At 36.9% G+C, this 23,543-nt stretch overlaps 1 protein-coding gene across 5 annotated transcripts in view; it reads left to right on the top strand.

The window, feature by feature from the left end:
• The window catches only part of Alg12 (Alg12 alpha-1,6-mannosyltransferase), a 295,448-nt gene that overhangs the window by 168,492 nt on the left and 103,413 nt on the right, over positions 1 to 23,543 (top strand). For all 5 annotated transcript variants that reach the window (XM_090371645.1, XM_090371647.1, XM_090371643.1 and 2 more), the window contains one exon: positions 2,418 to 2,521. In XM_090371645.1, the coding sequence (XP_090227771.1) occupies positions 2,418 to 2,521 (104 nt within the window). The remainder of the gene's footprint in view (positions 1 to 2,417; positions 2,522 to 23,543) is intronic.

Below are 23,543 nucleotides of genomic sequence, written 5' to 3'. Positions count from 1 at the left end.
ACCGGTATTTCGGTATTTTTAATTTATGAAACTGGGATACAGGTATTCCAAAAAAAACATTTTTCGCAATAAATTTTGATGACAATTAGGTGCAATAAAGTAAGGAAAAAACAAGTAATTGCTTGAATTCATGTTTTAAATCAAAAACGTGAATTACAATAATAAATATTCTAGCAAAAATTATTAAACATATAGTTATTCTAAAAACAAAAAAATAAGCATCCACACTACCTGTCCGAATAAAGTGAGCTCTTAAGAAACTCAATAGTGTTATCAATAGCAGCAGAAAACGGCCTTTTGGATTCTGTGCTGGTTGGTGCTTTGTACTGAGATAGTTGTAGAGGAGTTACAGTTTAACATCCCATCCCCTTATTCCCTCATCTTCAAAAAATCTTATTTCCTTTTTGACTTTTTATGGCACTATATTATATTTCTTTCGTATTAACGAAAGAAAGGGACTGATAGTTAAGCTTGGTATACAGTACCCACTTTACCCACTGGTGAAGAAACCAAATCTAAATTGTGGGGGTATTTGTTTATTAATTTTTTATTTCCTTGTACCTTAGTATCACCGTGGCCATTGTTATGATTTTCGTACAGTAGCTCCCCTCAAGCATTAAGCCCCACAAGCTACATGACTGCATTAAAAAATGAGAATTTCCAGGAGCTGAGGGATATCATCCCCCATGAGTATATATATTATATGTGAGCTGTCAGTTTCTCAAGAGCAATGACAAATATAAAACAAATGTCATTTATCATACATATCTACTTACAATACATAACTGGTATTCATTTACATTTAATCTATTCATTTTTCTCATTTAATCTGTTAATACATGCTATCATTTCCATAAAATTTCTCAATTAACAATCTCAACTCTCTACAGCTTCAAACACTAAACTAATTCAGTCTTAATCACTTCCTCATATTTCTCTTAATCACCAATATCAATTATCTTCACAACAGCAATCCATAATTCGCTAACTTAATGCTAACAATTCCATGTAATCTCTCTCTTAAGGCGCCTTCGTAGCCAGGTGGGCAGGAGCAGCAGCGCATAGCACATGCTTCTTGATTAGCCCGGGGTTCGAGCCCGTGAGCCACCAAATACTGGGAATGCGGAAAGATCAGGGAATGACCACCGCATATCCCCGGAGCAATATGGCCTTAGTTGCTAATGCTCCTAAAAACCAAATGACAACAACAACTCTCTCTTAATTCAGCAATATCAATTTTTTTCACAACTTCAACCAATAAACCAACTCAATACATTTCCTTATTTCTCATGTTTCTTCAACTTCAAACCTCACTCTAAAATAATCTCCCACTTTATCTAAGTATCATTTCCAAAACAACACAGTTCAGAGGGCTTAATTTCCTTCTCTTTCACGGTGGGATTCCTTTGTGCAGGTTCTTTCCATGGAGTGTGGTGATGTCTCTCTCTCTCTCTCTCTCTCCAGTTGAACTCTGCATCTCTGTTGTATAACCACTGGAAGTCTGCAACCCCCTCCGAACAATAATCACAAACCCCTCTTTTTGTGCAAGCACCTTATTTATTTCCTTCTCATTTATATATTTATTGAATGGATTGCAAGTTACAATCACCCCTTCTTGTACTACTTTTTTTATACGCAAGCTTATGTGCACGCATTTACGTATCACCCCCTATCTATCTAATAAACCTGACCCAATCACTGTGTTATTCTTTAAACTCGCTCTTCCTTTGGTGGGACAAACAGAATATTTTTCCCACACAATGAAACACTTTCATCTTTCACTTCAAGATCACCTGTTCATAATACCTTTGCACTACTCCATACTGACACCCTTTTCCAAACTGCACTAAGTGTCGCAGCCTCAAGTAGCAGTGTAATAGAGGGATTAAACAATTGTTTAAAGCTTTTAATTTTAACCCTTCCGCACCTGCCATACCATTGTTCACCCTATTCCTTAATTGCACCACCAGGCCTACTGCTACTAATGGAAATATTTCCGTAATGATGTTTTCGCTAATCCTTAAGTGCTTTACTTCCACACACACTATACCTACTAAGAGAAATATATTTTTAAGATTTTATGTCTTACAGTTTCATTACATTTTCAGGTTTCCATTGCATTTGTACTGTGTATAACAATCCCTTATTTTCAAATTCAGCAGTATTAATGCTTTATTGTTATTGATTTTATAACCTATATTATGTGAACATACCATGGATAATTATTTTTTAAATTATTATTCGAAAAACCAGTATTTTTGTATCAATACCGGGATTTGAATACTGGAAAAAAATTACCAGGATCCCAGTATTCGGAATCTCAGTATTGTAAGCTCTAATCTGATGATATCTTTATCAGACAATTTAATTTTGTAATATTGTAAATGGCTTGTTTATGCTATTTCTGAATTTTTCAGCCCTAACATTTACTGTGGATTCATACTTCTGGCGGCGTCATTTGTGGCCTGAAGGTGAGGTATTGTGGTTTAATATATTTCTCAACAGAAGTTCAGATTGGGGTGTATCCTTTATTTTATTTATTATTATTATTATTTTATTTATATATATATATGTATATATATATATATATATATTTATTTATTTTATTTTATTTTTTTGTCTTATGGGTAAAATACAGGGTGATTCAAAATTGAAGGTCGGTATCTCATGACAATGTTTTCCATTAAAAAATACAAGCAAAAAAAAAAAAAAAAAAAAAGCCAAAGAGATTTTTGAAATTAAAAGTTAAGGTATAGATTATTGAGTTATGTGACCACATACTTCTGCGATGTTATTTCTGCCAGGAATTGTTTGTTTTCAAAAAGTTAGCTTGGAAAGGTGATACACCAATATTTGCTGATTTTTAAAACAATCAAATATTTCTCTAAACACTATTGTAGTAGTAGTAATAGTGGCATGTGATGCAAGAAAACAAGTGTATGAGCTTATGCAGCATCAGCAAAAAAAAAATCACACCATTCCCTCCAAATGCCTGGCCAGTTCTTCCTTAAATTTATTTAACCTATCAACTTCCACAACGACAAATGGAAGTTTGTTCCAGAAATTAACCACCCGCTGGCTAAAGGCAAATTTCCGCACATCTATTCTACATCTGTCTTTTCTTAATTTGAATTTATGCCCCCTTAGGTTTGTAATCTGAACAAGTGGAAGGATTCCATCAGAATTCAGCGTGCTCAACCCATTCAAGGCCTTATACACCTCAATAAAATCACCGCGCAGGTGCCTAGTCTCCAGCCACTGCAATTTGCAGAACTTAAGACTCTCTTGGTAAGAGGATCCCTTCATTCCCCTCACCAATCTTGTTGCCCTTCTCTGTACACGCTCAAGTAAATCTACATCCTTCCTAAAATGAGACCTGCAGACCTGTATGCAGTACTCAAGGCATGGCCTGACCATTGCTTTATACAAAGGGACAATCACCTCCTTTTCTGAGGCACCTCCGTAGCCAGGTGGGTAGGAGTGTCAGTGCATAGCACACGTTTCTTGATTAGACCAGGGTTCGAACCCGTGACCACCAAATATGGAGGATGCGGAAAGATCAGAGAATGACCACCGCATATCCCCAGAGCAATATGGCCTTAGTTGCTAATGCTCCTAAAAACCAAATAACAACAAATAACCTCCTTTTCACTGCTAGAAAAATTCCTATATATCATTGACAAAACCCCATGACCTGCCCTGGCAGCCTGTCTGCATTGCTCAGAAAACTTCATATCTGACTGCACAATTACTACCAGGTCTTTTTCATTTTCTACCACTCTAAGTGTAGTATCACACAGTTGGTATGTTTCTCTGGGGTTACTTATACCCATATGGAGTACTTTGCATTTGTCAAAGTTAAACTTCAGTTGCCACTTCTTAGCCCATCTGCCCAAATTATCTAGATCCTGTTGCAGTAGCACACTGCCATTACTGTCATTAACAACCCTGCCAACCTTTGTATCATCTGCAAACTTCGACACTAAGCCTGATATACCTTCATCAATATCATTGATTAATATACAAAACAACAGAGGACCCAACACCGACCCCTGTGGGACTTCATTAATAACATTAGTCCACGAAGAGCAGCACCCATTGATTACCACCCTCTGTTTTCTCCCACTCAACCATCCTTTTATCCATTGTAGCAACTTAACCTTAATACCATTCTGCTCCAATTTGTACAATAGTCTTCCATGTGCAACAGTGTCAAAAGTTTTCCTGAAATCCAAATATATGGTATCAAAATTATTTTTTGCATCCAGTTCCTTTGTAACCACATCATAATATCCTATCAAATTTGTCAGACAAGACTTTCCCTTAACAAACCCATGCTGTGTCTGAATTATTGCTGCAGTCTTGTCTAGATGATCCTGCAATGCATCTTTAATCAGTGACTCCCATTATTTTAACCGGAACAGAAGTTAAACTAACTGGTCTGTAATTACTCGTATCACCCTTCGATCCCCTTTTTTGTGAATTGGGGATATCTCCTTTGCACATCTCCAGTCCGTGGGGAACCTCCCCCGAGTCCAAGGATGCTCTCATAATTATGGCTAAGGGTTTGCCTAGTTGCTTTGCCACCTCCTTTAATATAACTGGATTGATCCCATCCACCCCAGTGCCTTTCTTATGTTTAACTTCAACAATTTCTCCTCCACTTTGCTCTCAGTTATTATAAATTATTAAGCACCTTGCTACAATTTGATAACCTTCTGCCATTTTCAAACCTTAATAACTTCTCATGTGTGAATGTAGATGCAAAATATTCATTCAGTTTGTTTGTTATCTGAGCAGGATCATCAACAATCGAACCATCGATATCGAGTGGACCAATCAGATTCATCCCCTTCCTTTTAGAGTTTATATAAGTAAAGAGATCCTTGCTGTTTTTCTTAGCATCTTTTACCAAAGATTTCTCGTAATCTGCCTTCGCCTGCCTAACCTCCTTTGTGACCTGATTACAGACTAGCTTATATCTTCCATAGGCTTCTGAGTCACTTGATAATTTATATGCACCCCCATGCATTTTTCTTCTCTGTCACAAGTCTCATTAGTTCATTTGATAACTATTTAGATCTATGAAAGTTTTAGTGGCATCCACGATTAATTCCTTGAATGCTTCCCACTTAGAATTTACTGTTGGTAACATCGTCAGTTGATCCCACTGTACAGAATTTAAAAACTGTCTGAGACCACTGTACTCACCTATTGGGAAGATATGATTTCTTCCCAAAAACATCGGTTATCACTTTACTTTTTCAAACAGCTCTCATATAGACACATATGCACAGTTTTCAGATTTCCGTATGCCAAAGGAATTAAACCAGAAATTCATCAAACAACTGTACTCTCAGTATGGTTCAACAGCCATGTCCATGAAAGAAGTTTGTTTTTTCACAGTCCAACACCACCATACTGCCATCTACACACAACAGTAATTACAGCTTTATAGGGAAGATCTGTTTGTCCATCCTCCACATGGTTTTGACCTTTCCCCTTCTGATTTGAAGCATTTGTTGGCGCTTTGAAAAACATCTGGAAGGGAGTCAGTTTTGGGTTTTTCAGAATGAAATTAAATGACATGTTGAAACCTAGTTGAATAAAAATTTCCTTGTATTTTATGACAAGGTGTGACTGTACCTATGACACAGTTGGACAAGTACCAGAGTATGATAAGTGAGTATATCAAAAAGTAGATCAGTAATGTCCTTTCATTCATATGTGGCCTATACCTGGGGGTGGCCAACAAGTTAATCGCGGCTTTAATTTCGGTCGATCACGATGAATTTTAAATATATATTAAAAAGCAGATTAGTCAAAATCTAATTGTTATGATTATGTGCCCCACTGCATACGCTTATTACAAATCTGTTGAACCACTTAACTACTCTTGTTGACGCACAGCCAAAATTGACCCTAAAGGATGATGAATACTGATTTTTTGAGTTACTACTGTATCGTCCACCAACAAGTGTTAGCCAGCTTAAATTTGATTTTGATTTTAAAAAAATTTAAGTTAATTAAATTTAAATTTGATTTTAGCTTAAATACTAAAAGTGTTATGGACATTGCTTTCAAAATCGTGAATTCCAACAGAGGACAATCTAATCAAAGGAGACTTTTCAAAATGCAACTCGATGAAAATGAACCAGATCTGATATTACACACAGATGTGAGGTGTTTGAGTCGGAGTAAGTTTCTACAGAGATTTCAAAATTTGCTGAATGAAAAATATTTGTTGATCAAAGGGGAAATGATTATCAGCAGCCACGAGATATGGAGTGGTTGTGTGATCTGGCTTTTTTTGGCAGATTTTGCTAAATTAAGTGATCTTAATTTGGAATTACAAGGGAAAAAAATGTGGGTGACACGATTAGTTTTTCTACATATAAATATCAATTTTTGGCAATGGCTAAGGATCTCAAAGGAAAAAAATTCGATCACTTTGCAAATATGCAAGATCATTTGCAAAAACTCCTGTTTTTGCATTTAATAGTGAGAAATGTTTCTGAAATTGAGAAAGTCGTTGATGATTTTGAAACCAGATTCAATGATTTTAAAACAACTAAAGACATTGTTCAATATATTTCTTATCCTTTTAATGAGATTTAGATACGAAACAAATTGCAGAAAAAATCACTGAGATTTTTCACATGGAGAAAATATTAGCTAAAAATGAAATTATATTGCGAAACGATATCTTCCTAAAAGCCAGATCATCATCAAAAAAGACTTTTGGAAATATGTTTGCCAAGAAAAGTATCCAAATGTAAAAAAATGCAGTGAACTTTTAAATTCCTGTTTTGGTTCCACATATCAATGTAAATCGGCCTTTTCTTATTTGAAACAAACAAAGAGAAGAATCGCTCTACTCTTACGGACTTGCATACAGAAGATTCTTTATGGCTGGCCTTACACAGTATATCCCCGATTTTGAAAGCTTGGCAGATGACATGAAGAGTCAAACTTCACATAAATTAAAAATTTAAATACATATGAATTTAAATTAAGAATTCTGAATTGTATTTAATTTTAAAATTTATAAGCAACATTTTTCAATATGTGTTTACTTTTTTAAACCATGTGCAATGAAATTCTTGAGATGGTAGATTGCGGCATATTTTGAAGAAATAAAGTAGATCGCATCACAAATTAAGTTAGCCACTCCTGGCCTATACTACGGCAAACTCATTTGTGAAATGAACGGGAAAAAATGAAAAGAATTAAACAAAGAAAGCACTGATACAAATCATCAAAAGGAATATTTAATGGTTTGCATCAGAAAGGCCTCCATAGCCGAGTGGTCAGGAGTGCAGTAGCACATGCTCTTTGAGTAGACTGGTGTTCATGCCCCTGACTGCTAAATATGGTCGATCTGCCAACCTGCACTGGACCAGCATGGCAGATTATGGTCCATTTCTCTCAACATGGATTGTTGAGGAGGCTTCCATCCTGCAGTGGGTTCATAATGGCTGCAGTTTACCTTTACCTTTTTATCAGGGAAATGAGTGAAATTTTCGGAATGAAGTAACTCTTCAAAAAGAACTTTTAAAAAAAAAATAATAAATAAATACAGGTAGTTCTCAACTTTACGAGTTAATTCGTTCCTAGTGCGTGCTTGTAAAGTGGGAATTTATTTTCCATAGATGTAATGTTCAAAACAGGGGTTACGTTCACAACAATAAAATTTGACCATAGTAATGTTAAATAAAGGTCAAACAAGTTTATGCATAAACAATGATTTATTTATCTAAAGAAATGAAAACAGCCTTTAAAATCAAGAAAATTATAATAATGAAGAAATTATTTGTCATACAAATGTTAAAGAATGCTTATTCTTCATCATCGACTAAATGCACACTTGATGGTTCATCACGTTGGTTTGTTGGAAGAACAGTTGTTGTGTTCTTCTTCAGAAATGCTTCAGGAGTCGTGTTTCCTAGACAGTCTTCTCTTTTCTTTATAAATTTAATGATAGCATGAATAAGCATTTTTTAAATCTGTAGCAACTTTTCTAGTGCTCTTAAAATTTGAATCTTGTGACTTGAAAATCTCAGTTGCTTTTTCTGTGTGGAACAGCTTCATCAAGCCCCTTGAGAGTGAAGGAACAAACAGAAATTTCAGCTGTTAAATCTTCTTTCTCAGTTTCTTCACATTTTACCATTTGAAGGTGGTCTTCATTTGTGAGCCATCCATTATGTGCTTGAAGCAGACCAGTGAAATCATTTGTAGAAACCTTAAGCTCCAATTGGTTAGCAATATTAAACTGCTTCTTTCATTTTGTGTGATTGCTGCTGGTTCTTGAAATCCTTCAAAATTATCAATAAACTGAGGAAGAATTTATTGCAAACACCCTTCAAATTTATCCCCTGTAATAGACCGGATAAATTTTGAAATAAGACAAGACAGCAAAAATGAAGGGCGACACAACCACTTTTTGTAATGTCAGCATGGTAACTGCTTTATGTTATGCGAGTCAATGAGACGCTCTTGTCTGTCTGAACAAACACACACGTAGTACTGTGTTGTATTAGCTATACAACACAGTATTGTATAGCTATGCTCATAGTTTGAAATGCTGTATTTATGAATGTTTAGAATTTATTTATTGCAATTAATGTTCATATTTTCGATTTTTTTGACACTTTATACTTGAAAAAAAAAAAAAAGAATTCGTAAGGCGGGAACTGCCTGTAAAAAATAAAATAAAAACAGACTTCGGGAACATGAATATTTCATCAAAATTAGTTTTGGAGTGAAATAATTTTTAGGGCAGAGCTACACAGTCATTCAAAAATCTGCATTTGCCACATGAAATTTAACATGCTGGAGTGTAATCAGCATATTACATATGTAGCAGCCTAAATGAGTATTTAAAACATTGCAGTGGTCAGCATTCATTTCGGGATGTGGGGGTTGAATTCTACATGTGTTATTCTGCTTACACACTGATACGTGTTTGAATCTAGATGGGTGATCAACATGCTTTCTCAACTTAGTAGTATGCTGTTGTTGTACAAAAGCTGTTATGTTGATGTACAATGTTTGATACTGAAAAATTTATTAGTGAAACTGAACAGTGATTAGATTGTACAATAAAAAATTTTGAGGATACAGTAATCATTGATTTAAAAATAGCTTTATGGCAAGAGGTTTGGAAGGGGGGAGGAAATGCCACATATGAAAACTTTCTCTGTCAGAGGTTAAAAGACAAACCTCAACGTTACATACCGACATACAATGTTATAAAAAGAATTTTACTTATAAATATTATTGATACATAAAAAAACTAGTTTTGTCTTACTTGCATAAATATATCTTATTTGTGCAGGTCCAGCTCAATACAGTGGAGTACAGAAGGACGAAAGAGATTTAAAGTAACTAATGCAAAGGAAAACATTGTTGTGAATTTAGAGCATCAGGCCATTGTTTCATTTTTGACAAAAGAATGGAATAGACAAACGTTAATTGCAAATGCATGAAAATTATATATGGTTGATACTTTCCCATCTGAATATCATAACATTTGGGTCTATGCTGTTTAAGTAGAGTTGAGAATTGACTGATGGGGTCACCCCTGCTGGGATGACCAGCGGAAGTGAGAATTTCCAGAAATTTGCCAAAAGGTTGAAGATCTCCTTATGCAGGATAGACTAAAAGTATCTGTGGTTGCTAGAGAACATAATATTTCTGGGTTGATATTGGCCATCTACAAGAACACCTGGAAATGTTGAAGATCGGTTCTCACTGGGTGCCAAGAATGCTCACACTTCTTCAGAAGCAGTGCAGTGCTCAAATTTGTAAGGAAAATTTATATGCATGATGCCAATCCACAAGTCTTTCTTTCAAGAAAAGTTCAATTGGTGATGAAATGTGGTGTCATCACTGAGATCTGATAACAAATCCATGGAAACCATGCAGTGGAAATATATGGGTCGCGGCCACCCAAAAAAAAAAAAAAAAAATTCGGGACTCAGTCCTCTACCAGGGATATGGAAGAAATCCTCTTGATAGACTGCATACTATATAAGAAAACAGTTACTGGAATTGTGTGTGCTGCTGTTCTCAAAAATTGAAGAAGGTTATAAAGGAACAGAGAAGAAGGAGGAAATTAACATAAGGTGTCTTGCTTATTCATGACAGTACTCCTCTATATGAGTCCCATTAAGTAATTGCTTCTCTGAAAGATTGGAGATTCCACGAGTTAAACCATCTACCCTACAGAGACTTGCCCCCCCCCCTTCAAAAATCTAAAGAAATACCTATGTAATCATCAATTTTCAAGTGATGACAATCTCAAGGAAAGGCGTAAGTGGCTTTTTACTCTTTGCCACCTCAAAATGCCCTAAAATTTACTGTAATTGTATAATTAATGCCTGTAAAAATTACTGAAACCTAGATGCACCAACATTGCTAGAAAACTTGGTGGTTGGAGAATTGTGAACATCTTTCTTTATATGATATTTTTTTGTGAATTTATGGTTGAGTGTCATAGTTTTATCAAGTTTGGCTTCTTTAGTAATCAGGATTTTCTTTCTAAATTTCACCTCCCAAGTTGGTGAAATTTTCTGTTACTTCTTATTTGGTATATAGTCTCAGCAAGCATACAGACCTTTCATTAGTGCTTTTCAGAAAATTCTTTAAAATTTAAGGCACTGTATTATTAAAATATGTGCATTAGTTGATTCCTGCATTTATTTCCCTTCTCATCTGTTACCTTACCATATGGACCTCTTTCATATTTGTCATCACATCAAAAGAGTCATTACTATGACATTACTGAGTGGTGATGTTAATTTGGCTGGATCTGTCATTTTAACATGACTTTACTAATATTCACATTTGGCGCCTCCATAGCCAGGTGTGCAGGAGCAGCAGTGCGTAGCACACGCTTCTTGATTAGACCGGGGTTTGAGCCCATGACCACCAAATACGGAGGAAGCGGAAAGATCAGGGAATGACCACCACATATCATTATAGCAATATGGCATTAGTTGCTAATGCTCCTAAAAAAAAAACTAATATTCACCTTGTGTATATGATCTTATGACTAATACACTCATGCCTTAAAATTTGGAATCATAGCATATGACAGCAGTTTTTGGTAATTTTTTTTTTTTAAATTAGCTATAATATTTTAATATTAAAAAAAATGCTACCACAAAGTATTTTAAGATTTTTTTTATTAAGCTTTGAGAAATTTACAGCAAAAGAATATTAAAATGATTAATATTAACAACTATACTAATTTTTCATAAAAATATCCTCCACAAAATTTTATCACTGTCTTACACAAATGTGGTATTCTGGCAGTTAATTTTATGATTGTGTCTTATCTAACATTATTAAAGATCTGCAAGGTTTCCCATAAATTTTGTGAGAATGAGCAGACTGTACAGACTTGACAGTCTAGATGACCCCATAACAGCTATATTGAGTTTAAGATGATTGGAGTGGCCACAATTAATAATTTGCAATACACCCTCCTGTTGTTGAGTTGCTAGAAAATCCTTGCACAGCTTAGAGCTGTGCTTTGGGTCATTGCCTTGTTGTAATATGAAATTTCTTCCGCAAAGTCCAGATGATATTGCATTATATTCAAGAATGGTTTTATAGCCTTCTGATGTCACTCACTCCAAAAAAACAGAAGCATCCCCAGATCATGATTGAACCACTGCCATCATGCTTGACTGTAGACACTAAACAATATGGCACCAATTTTTCTTCAGTTGATCATCTCACATAAATCCAAAAATTTCAGATATGGATTCATCTGTCCACAGTATCCTTTTCCACTCTTTAGTTGTCCAATGTTGATGGCTAATGTCCAATGCTGACTGCTGCACAACCTTGAAGTCCTGCTTGTATAAGGCTTGTATAACAGTGGATATAAACATGGGAGTTTCTCTGTTCCTATTGAACTCAGCTCGGATTCCTCAGCAAGGTGCAGTAAGTTATTGGTTGCATTTAGAAATCAGTGTTATGGGCTTATCTTCTGCTTCTGTTCTTACACACGGTCTTCCTGATCGTGGTTTGTCTTTTAAGCTACCAGTCTCCTTGAATCAGGAATGGTACTTTGTACTCCTTTAAATGAAACACCTAGTTTTTGCCAATACTTCTCACAGAATAACTTTATATTAGCACTTTTTTTTTTCAACATTCAGTTCCTTATTTTGTGGTGTTTATCACGAAACACAAAACTTACATCTAACACTATGTCTGAATGAGTTGTTCGATTTTATAAGTTACAGTTCTTACTCCTCAATTTATATTATTGCAAAACACTAGAATCATCTACAATCTTCTATAATGTTGGAACAATACTCTCACTTTCTCGAATCATTTACAATGTTCACATTCAGGAATCTTCTACGCCTTTCTTGAATATTCTTTAATATTCTAAAAATTTAAGAAATTTCTAGAATCCTTAAGTTTGTGATTTTTATACATAATAGAAAATATTTTAATAAAAATTAGTAAATAGCTTGGTCCTATTGTAATAAAAAATTTGAAAATTAAGAAAAATGAAACGTGATTCCAAACTTTTAGGCAGGAGTGTACAGTAAACCCCCGCTATTCGTGGGGGTTATGTTCCTGAGAAATGCCGCGAATACCGAAAATGTGAATACTGAGTTTTGGCTCCCATAGTAATAAAGGGGTTCTGTTCCAAAGTATGAAATACTATACATAAGAAAAACTAGTCTAAAATTTTGTCTATGTATGTATGTATGTATTTTATGTACATATGTATTATATGTACATATTTCACTATGTACATAGATAGTACATAATGTATGTGTGTGTCAGACGGCATCTGGGATTTCTCCCATCTCCGCGTGTGTTTCACTGTATCGAGGACAGTACACTGTCAAGCCAGAGACTTGAAAGTGTGTGGGCCGTGTCTGTGCAGTGTGATATGTTGTGCCCATTGTTTATCTGGCTTATTGGCTGCCAGGCTCCTAGTGGGGCCCGACGTTGCCCATACCTTGCCACGTGGAGGCTAGTTGGGTGTATCCAGTATCACAACAAATTGCTCTGGCAGAGCCTGCCACCTAGTTTCCTGGGATTTCAGTGGCTAGGACCTATTTAAAAAAAAAAAAAATTGCGTTTGACATTAATGCTTAATGGGATTGCTGTTAAGAAATCGCTGGTTGGGGTTGAACGCTAAAGAGATGTGTTAAAGGCCAAATAGGTCGGGCAAAATTTTGATGTTATTAAATTTAGACATTAGCATTTGCAGTAGCATTAGTAGAGGTATTTGATGCAAGAAAGCAAGCTTATGCAGCATCAGCCAAAAAAAAAAAAAAAAAAAAAACCCCACTTCCACTTCACCCCTCTGTTCGTTCAAAATGCCTGTCCAGCTCAGCCTTAAACTTATTTAGGCTATCAACCTCCACTACAAGGGATGGAAGTCTGTTCCACCAACCAACCACCCGCTGGCTAAAGGCAAATTTCCACACGTCTATCCTACATCTGTCTTTCCTCAATTTGAATTTATGCCCTCTCAGGTGATTATTCTGAGCTAGAAGAAGAATCCCATCAGCATTGAGCATGCTCAAACCATTCAAGGCTTTATACACCTCTATCAGATCACCTCGCTGGTGCCTAGTTTCCAGACACTGTAATTTGCAAAACTTAAGCCTTTCTTCGTAAGAGCACCCTTTTGTTCCATTCACTAATCTTGTTGCCCTTCTCTGTACTCGTTCCAGCAGCTCTACATCCTTCTTGAAATGAGGCCTCCAGACCTGTATACAGTACTCTAGGTGTGGTCTGACCATTGCCTTATACAAGGGAATAATCACCTCCTTATCCCTGCTGGAAAAATTCCTGTATATCATTGACAGTACTCCATGAGCTACTCTTGCAGCCCGTCTGCACTGCTCAGAGATTCATATCTGCCTGCACAACCACCCCCAAGTCCTTTTCATTCTCTACCACTGTCAGTTTAGTACCACAGAGTTGATACGTTGCTCTGGGGTTGCTGTTTCCCATATGTAGTACTTTACATTTGTCAATGTTAAACTTCATTTGCCACCTCTCAGCCCATCTGCTCAACCTTTCCAGATCCTGTTGTAGCAGCATAGTGTCAGTAGTGTCCTTGACAACCCTGCCAACCTTTGTATCACTGAAAACTTGGACATTAAGCTTGATATACCATCATCAATATCATTTATAAATACAGAAAACAATAATGGACCCAACACTGAGCCCTGAGGGACTTCACTAATAACATTAGTCCACGATGAGCAGTGTCCATTGATTACCACTCTCTGTCTTCTCCCCCTCAACCACCCCTTTATCCATAGCAGCAATTTCCCTCCAATGTCACACTGCTCCAATTTGTGTAGCAGTCTTCCATGTGCAACAGTATCAAAAGCCTTTCTAAGATCCAAGTATATGATATCAAAGCTATTCCCTGCATCCAGTTCTTTTGTGACTGCATCATAGTCCAATCAAATTGGTCAGGCAAGACTTCCCCTTAACAAAACCATGCTATGTCCGAGCTATAACTGAAGTCTTGTCTAAATGATCCTGCAGTGCTTCTTTAACCAGTGCCTCCATTAATTTTCCTGGAACAGAAGTTAAGCTCACAGGTCTATAATTACTTGTGTCAGCCTTTGATCCTCCTTTGTGAATTGGGGTCACATTTGCACATTTCCAGTCTATGGGTACCTCCCCTGAGTCCAAGGAAGCTCTCATAATTATGGCTAAGGGTTTACTTACTTCCTTTGCTGCCTCCTTTAATATAACTGGATAGATCCCATCCACCCCGGGGTGCCTTTCTTGTGTTTATCTTCAACAGTTTCTCCTCCACTTTACTCCCAGTTATTTCAAGATTCTCTAGCTTACTGCTAGAGTTGAATACACCTCTGGCATTCCCCTCGCTGAATAACTCCTCATGTGTGAATGTCGATGCAAAATATTCATTTAGTTTGTTAGCTACCTGAGCAGGATCATCAACAATTGACCCGTCAGTATCAAGTGGACCAATCTGATTCATCCCCTTCCTTCTAGAGTTTACATAAGTAAAGAACTCTTTGCTGTTTTTCTTTGCATCCCTTGCCAAGGATTTCTCGTAATCTGCCTTCGCCTGCCTAACCTCCTTTGTAACTTGGGTTGCATATCAACTTGTATCTATCATAGGCTTCTGTGTCATGTGTTAATTTGTAAGTATCCCATGCATTTTTCTTCTCTGCCATATGCCTCATTAGTTCATCTGACATCCATTTTGGCCTAAACCTTGAACAATATGTCTTAGTTGGTATATAAAGCCTAGTAGCTTCCAAGATAAGTTCTTTGAATGCTTCCCATTTTGAATTTTCTGTTGGTAACATCATCAGTTGGTGCCACTGTATAGAATTTAAATACTGTCTCAGTCCATCGTAGTCGCCTTTACGGAAGCAATAACCCTTCCCTTTACCCCTAATGGTAGTTACCTCTTTGAGTAAATCCCACTTCAGCACACTGTGATCACTGCCACCTAGTGGTTCATTTATCAGCAGATTCTTAATGCATGAAGAATCACTGCTGATAATCAAATCAAGAGTATTACTCCCTCTAGTTGCCTCCCGAACATGCTGATGTAGAAAACAATCATCCAATAAATCCACAAAAGCCCTGCTAGTGTGTGAGCGACCAGAATCACTGCTGATAATCAAATCAAGAGTATTACTCCCTCTAGTTGCCTCCCGAACATGCTGATGTAGAAAACAATCATCCAATAAATCCACAAAAGCCCTGCTAGTGGGTGAGCGACCAGCCCCCAAATTCCAGTCAATATCTGGGAAATTAAAATCTCCCATTATAAGACTCTCTGATTTACTGGCCCACTCTATTTCCCTGTACAGTTTCTTATTATACTCATCAGAGTCATTAGGCCTATAGCACACTCCTACTCTCAATTTTGATCTCCCAATGCTTATGTCACACCAAACTGACTCAACACTGCACTGTCCAGCGATGTCGACTGGCTTCACTTCCTTGGTTTTTATGTGTTTCTTAACTAATAGCATAACCCCTCCCCCCTTCCTATCCTGTCTATCCTTTCTGTAGACGTTGTACTCCCCAAATTCCAGTTCTGCATCCCTTATATCTGTGTGACACCACGTCTCTGATATCCCAACAATATCTGCCTTTGATGTTTTGAGCAGTACCTCAAATTCATCAAATTTATTTACTAAACTCCTAGCATTGGTGTACACGCAAGTATACCTGCACCTGTTTCTATTCTTAGCTTCCCTAACACAACCCATGTGTTTACTTGTACCGCAATGGCTCCCAGCAGTCTCTGAAATATCATGCATCTTGTTTTTCAGGCTTCTGCTCATTCTAATAGAAGCAGTGCAAGAATCTCTTTCACCTCTGCTAGTGGCTACTGTCAATCTATTGGTCTTTGTCTACCCCCAATCTAGCAGTTTTCCGACCCACCTAACACTGCCTCGATAGCATCAGCGAATATTCTTGCATCCTTTCTATTTAAGTGTATCCCATCCCTGTAGAAGCAATCTCTCCTGTTAACAAGTACAGTCCAGGCTGAAAAAAATTCTACCCCTTGAGCCTTGCACAATCTTTCCAGGGCCGAATTGATCGACAAGGCTCTCATCATATACTCCCTCCTATCGTATCTGAGCAGAATTGCAGACACTTTCAAATTAAACCCTAATTCTCGGCTTTTGTTCAATAGTGACCTGTACTTGTTAAGTAATTCTGCTGGTCTCCTACTCTTAATATCATTAGTGCCAACATGTACAACTATATCACCTTTTGTGCCCTAATAGATGATATTCGCTCTACAACGTCATCAACCTTTGCCCCTGGCAGACATACCCTGGTCCTGTTCCACCTATCCTTTTTACAAAGCATGTTCCCCGTTTCCCTGACAATAGAGTCACCAACAACTACTAGTTCCTTCGGGACCCGCGCATTCTTAGGCACCGACATGTGAGGCTATACGCTAGATAAAAGCTAATAGTGTTAGTTGTCTTAGAGATTTACAGGAAACCGGTAGAATTTAGACGTTGATTAGAATTTGGGGGCATTGTTAAGGGTTTACTCGGTCGATTTAGAGGGAGGGAGACTGAAGACTGGGGGAAAAAAGAAGAATAGGGACGATAGAGTAGGCATCCCTAAAGAGGTCAGTGGAGACGAGCCCACCAGGCGAAGTATGGGGGGGTAGGCAGGGAGGAGAGGAGACAGAGATCCGTCTCCTCCCTCCTCTGCCTGGGGATGGGGTTTTAAAGGGAACCAGCTTAGAGTACCCAGTTTAGATCGCCAATGGCACATTGGCAGCAAAGCCGCGGAATGTCTTCGTCGGTGTCATGTCCAAGGAGTGTCGAATCCGGTATGAAGGTTAAGCTGCCCATCCCGCTCCGGGAGTGGGATATGTTAGCTGGCAGTGGGGAACCCACCAGGCGAGGGGGTGGGAGAGACACACATTTACTTCATTCATAATCTGCATTCTCACTCTATTTGCATTCTTTTTTTTATTTTATTTTATTTTTTTTTTAAATACTTTTTTCTTATTTTATAATTTTTTTCCAAGTTTTTTATATATATATATATATATTATTTATTATTTTTTTTTTTTTCACTCAACTCATTCATCTTTTTCTTACACACCAGGAGGGGATGCAATGATGTGTAGTGTAAATTTAAATACTAATTAAAACTAGGGTTAGTATGTACTTAACTATAGCATTTATGGTTTGTGTTCTTTTTCTCACACTCTTACACTTTTATTTATTCTTCTAGCTCTCATCTCATTTATTCAACTCGTACTTTCTGCACTGCACTCTCTGGGCACCTCAACTTACTGTTATTCTTCGGTTGTGGTGCAGGCCTAGCCTCAAGTTTTTTTTTTTTTCCCCTCCGGCCATGGGAGAATGCAGTGATAGTGTTAATATAGTTAGTAAATGTTTGTTGGTACAGTATAAAGTAATGTAAGTTATTTTTAACTTAACTTTGTATTCTTTCGGCCAATTACATTTGCTCTTCCACTGTGTGATACTACACTTAGGGTTACGAAAATGAAAAAGACCTGGGAGTAATTGTGCAATCAGATATGAAGTTTTTTGAGCAATGCAGACAGGCTGCCATACAGGAATGATATACAGGAATTTTGCTAGCAGGGAAAAGGAGGTGATTGTCCCTTTGTATAAGGCAATGGTCAGGCCACGCCTTGAGTACTGTGTACAGGTGTGGAGGCCTCATTTTAGGAAGGATGTAGATTTGCTTGAACATGTACAGAGAAGGGCAACAAGATTGGTGAGGGGAACGAAGGGATCCTCTTACCAAGAGAGGCTTAAGTTCTACAAATTGCAGCGGCTGTAAACTAGGCACCTGCGAGGTGATCTGATTGAGGTGTATAAGGCCTTGAATGGGTTGAGCACGCTGAATTCTGATGGGATTCTTCCACTTGCTCAGCTTACGAATATAAGGGAGCATAAATTCAAATTGAGGAAAGACAGTTTTAGAATAGATGTGTGGAAATTTGCCTTTAGCCAGCGGTGGTTAATTGCAAACTTCCATCTGTAGTTGTGGAAGTTGATAGGTTGAATAAATTCAAGGAGGAACTGGACAAACATTTAGAGGGAACGGTTGTGTGAATTTTTTTTTTTTTTTTGGCTGAGCTACATAAGCTCATACGCTTGCTTTCTTGGATCACATGCCACTATTACTATTACTATCCATCCCTTGATATCAAAAAATATTTGTGTGTAAGAGACCCATTTGCAACAAGAAACCTTCCGATGTTAGAACTTCACAATGTGCAAGAAGAAGAAGAATTGGCTGAGATCCATAGTGATCATCGCTGGAAATTCACTTTAATATCACTAATATTAGCAAACTTTGAATCAAAATTCAAAATAAATATCCACGAATTTCTAAAAAAGGCAGTTAGAATTTTATTGCCATTTCCCACCTCCTACTTGTACAAAACAGGGTTTTCTGCTTTAAACAAGATTAAACAACAAAAAAAGAGAGAGAGAAGTTGATAGAAGATGAGCTCAGGGTAACCCTATTCACAATAAATCCTCGTATTAAAAAACTGTGCTTCTCATCAAACCCAACCATCTCACTGATTAAAATGTTATAATTGTATATTTGTTTGTTTTTATATAATTATGTTAATTTTTTACATATTTTCTTTTAAATTTGATGCAATTCATGTACGTTAAAAAAAGAACGTTAAAGCATTTAAAACAAATAATAAATGTGTCATTAATAATATTTAATATTTGTTAGAAATAACTTCCAGTTTGAATATATGTACACTTGTGTTCAAAGAAAGTGCATCACCCCTTACAATTGTAATTGTCGTCCGAATAACATAAGTATATGGCAACATTTCTTACAGATTGTATCAGATAAGATTGACACGTGTAGGTGATGACATAATATTGCATCAACTGTTACTTTCAGCTATATAAGCATGCTCTGCAAGAGGTGCAGTCATTCCTTGCTTGTGTTAGGATGGCAAATTATGTGCAGGTGATGCACAAAAAAAGAATGCTACTGTTGCTTTACATGAGGAAGGATGTTCTTCCCATCATATTGCTTATAGATTGTCTTGTAATCAGTCGACAGTGAGTAGATTTCTTTCTAAACTCAAGAATACTCTTTCTGCTGATAGGGAAAAAAGGAACCGGATGCAAACGAGTCTCTACCCCAAAACAGGACTGTGTTTTGAAGCACTTATGCCTTAAAAACCGTAAAGCTTCTTCATCTGAGCTGAAAAAGAATGGGAAGAACATACAGGAGTGGTAGCAAGTGCAGTAACAGTCAGAAGACGCCTCTTTAAAAATGGACTTGTAGCCTGTCATCCTAAGAAGAAGCCCCTCCTCACACTAACAATGAAAAAGGCCCGATTAATTTGGTGTAAGGAGCATGTCAAATGGACTCCCGAGCAGTGGAAGTCAATTATTTTCTCGGATGAGAAGAAATTCAACCTGCACAGCCCTGATGGGAGACAAACGATTCGCCATAGACATAGTGAAGAATACCATCCAAACTGTGTGGTGTCTACAGTGAAATTCCCTACCAGCCAAATGATATGGGCGTCTTCTGCATTTTGTATCGCAGAGTAGGTCACCTGCAGTTTATAAAAGGTTCTGTAAATGCCAATGGATACCTGGCTATATTGGAAGGAAAATTGCTGCCAACCATTAGAAACCATTTCAACCTGCCAAGTAACTACAGGCATACCTTGAATAACGAATAGGATGCGTTCCACGAAATTACTTCGTTAAGCGAAACTTCGTTTTCAGAGGTAAAAATACTATGGCCAGAATAGGGATACGTTCCTACCTAAAGAAAATGAAAAGCTTTTTTTTCGAACAAAGAAAAGTTTTATTAAATAAACAGTCAACTTACATACAAAGTGAAATCACATTTTAAAATAGGAGTCCAAAGTTGATTGCTTATGCTTTTTTTCTCTTTCATTTAACAATTGCCTATACAGAGTTATTGCATTTAACACTGATCGCTTAACAATAAAACTTCTTCCTAAATCAGGATCATTTTCACTAAAAAAATTTAAAACGTTTTCAATGTCATTTAAGCACCTTTTTAAATCTTTGGTTGTTAACACGTTTTCGGCAGGAACTTCTTTAACTTCGTCTTCATTATCTTTGTCTTCGTTGCTAACAAGGTTTTCTAAATCTTCCACTGAAAAAACCATCATCTTCTGCATTCAATAAATTTCTAACATCCTCTTCATCGACATTTTCGAAACCTATTGATTGAGCCATCTGGATAACTTCATTTCTAATTTCTTGGATGTTATTTTCTTCTTCTAGTACAACTTCTGGCCATATTTTGTGCCAAACTCCATTTAAGCATTTCTTAGTGACTTCTTTCCAAGAACTATCAATGTTTTCAATTGCGTTTTTAATGGTGTAGTTTTTCCAAAAAGTTTTAACTGTCATTTCCTCTTTATCCTCTAGTTCATTTAAATTGCTTAATGTTCGACGCAGATAATAAGCTTTAAATGATGCTATTACTTCCTGATCCAATGGTTGAATCAGGGAAGTTGTGTTTGCTGGAAGAAACACAACTTTGACAGGAATGCGTGTCCAACATGTTAAGATCAGTAGGATGTCCCGGAGCATTGTCTAACAACAAAAGAGCTTTTTCTTCAAAGTTGTTTTTTTGACAATACCGTTTTACTTCAGGACAAAAGTGGTTAACAAACCAATCAGTAAATAACTCCTTGGTAACCCACGCTTTTCTATTTGCTTTCCATATTACAGGTAAATTCATTTTTATGTTACCTTTTAATGCCCTCGGATTTTCTGAATGGTAAACTAATAACAATTTTAATTTATAATCGCCAGAGGCATTTGATCCAAAGAGTAACGTTAAACGGTCTTTAGCTGCTTTGAACCCAGCAGCTGATTTTTCTTCAATAGAAATGAAGCTTTTTGTTGGTAGCCGTTTCCAGGACAAACCGCTTTCGTCAACACTGAACACCAAATTTGGTGGAAAATTTTCACGTTCAATTATTTCCTTTAGTTTTTCTGGAAACTTATTTGCAGCTTTTCCTGTTAATTTTACACTATGAATCCTGGCCCGTTTTTTAAATTTCTCGAACCAACCACGAGAAGCCCCAAAGGTTTCCGTAATTTCTTCAATTTGTTTAGATTTCAGGTGATTAAACTGCAATATTTTTTTTATGTTAAATGGGGCTTAAAATTGCGGACTTCGTTATATCGAAGCTTCGTTATCAGAGGTAACGTTAACCGAGGTATGCCTGTATATCTTTCAGGACGACTCTGCTCCTTGTCATCGGGCCAAAAGTGTAAGTAGGCACTTCTGTAGTTACTTTAGCTTCATTTCTGCATTAGAGGTTTGACAGTAACGTGTTTACATTTGTTACAGGTGAAAAAATGATTGGAAGAGCGGTCCATTACAACTCTTAGCTGGCCAGGACACAGACCAGACCTGAATCCTATAGAGAACTGTTGGCATCGTGTGTAATCTGCAGTTGCCAGAAAGAAACCAAAGACCCTTTATGAACTTTAAGATGCCATAATTCGTGTTTGGAACCTTGAACTATCAGTTCATTATCTTCAGAAATTGATCTTGTCAATGCCTCGACGGTGTGCTGCTGTCATCAGGGCCAAAGGCGGTTCAACTAAATATTAGTTTGCACCTGGTCAACTTTTCATATATTTTTTTCCATTTAAAATGGTAAACTGAAGCAAATTTTAGGGCTTCTGATAACATTTCAGCCATAATTGTCGCGTTTACCAAAACTGTTGTATAAAGGTTGCAAATGCTCATTTTGGAATATTTTGAGAGCACCTGTCAAATATTACTTAGCTTTGCCTTAACTATTGATAAATATCTTTTGTTTATATTTCTATTCATGATGTTAGTCATTAATATAACATACCATCACAAAAATGGGTTAGAAATGTGAAATTCGTAGGTGATGCACTTTCTTTGAACACCAGTGTGTGTGTTGTGTGTACACACAGACGCACGCACACACACATACATACATACATACATACAGGTCGACCATCACTAATCCGGTTCCACTGCTAATTCAGACATAATTTTCGCGAACATAATTTCAAATTTCACAGGTCGGCACACCAACTGCAGCTACTGTTTTGGTGGCATTGATTGCAGCATCAGCTGTTGGCACAAACTGGTAAACACTGGCAAGCCATTCCGACTTGTTTTTCTGCATTTATTATTATAACCTGCTCACATTTAGACCCAGCTATGGTTCCAATGCATAAAGGAAGTGCCTCGTGTGTAAAGCGCAAACACCGTACATTGTCCCACAGAGTTCTAAGATACTCTGTCTTAGTACTCTGTGCATTATCCATAACAGATAAAGTTGAACTTCTGAGCATCTGTGAGAAGTTTAACTTTGCTTAATTGTAAATTCCAGCAATTTCTCTCAGTTCCTCTTATTTTAGTAATTTTCTTTTAGCAATTCCTTTGTAGACTTTTTTTTTTTTTTTACAACACACTTGTACAGACTTTCAGAAAAACACAATATGATGGATAATACAGCACGCTAATGAACTTGTTTTAACAAAATCTTTAACGATACTGGCAAACTTGTGACATTTGAGAGTTTATTTTATTGCAATTAGTTTTATTGCAGCAATCACTGAGCGTGCATTAAACTAATCACAAACAACCTTCATATGTATGCCGTAATAGTGTCACACGTATGTGGCCGACACGGCTTCTCAAGAAATAAAGTAACCTACTGGGCCACGACGGCCACATATATGCAACATAAAAAAATATTTTTTTTTTTTATATATTTTAAGCGAAAAAACGACAACACTGACATTACTATATTTATTTTATTTGCTAAATATTTTTGCTTGGCAGTCAACGTGTTAAAGGTAGGATGAGGTGGTGTTGGGTAAACTGTATGTGCTAACATAACCACTCACGATCCGGCAAACTCACTAATTCGGCACCCCACAGTCCCAACGCTGCCGGATTAGTGACGGTCAACCTGTATATATATATATTTGGTGATTGTAGTGCCGCAAAATTTTAAC

Source organism: Mastigoproctus giganteus, chromosome 4 (genome assembly GCF_048544385.1).
Source record: "Mastigoproctus giganteus isolate SK-2022 chromosome 4, ASM4854438v1, whole genome shotgun sequence".
NCBI classification, from domain to species: domain Eukaryota; kingdom Metazoa; phylum Arthropoda; class Arachnida; order Uropygi; family Thelyphonidae; genus Mastigoproctus; species Mastigoproctus giganteus.
This window is presented reverse-complemented; position numbering and strand designations above follow the sequence as displayed.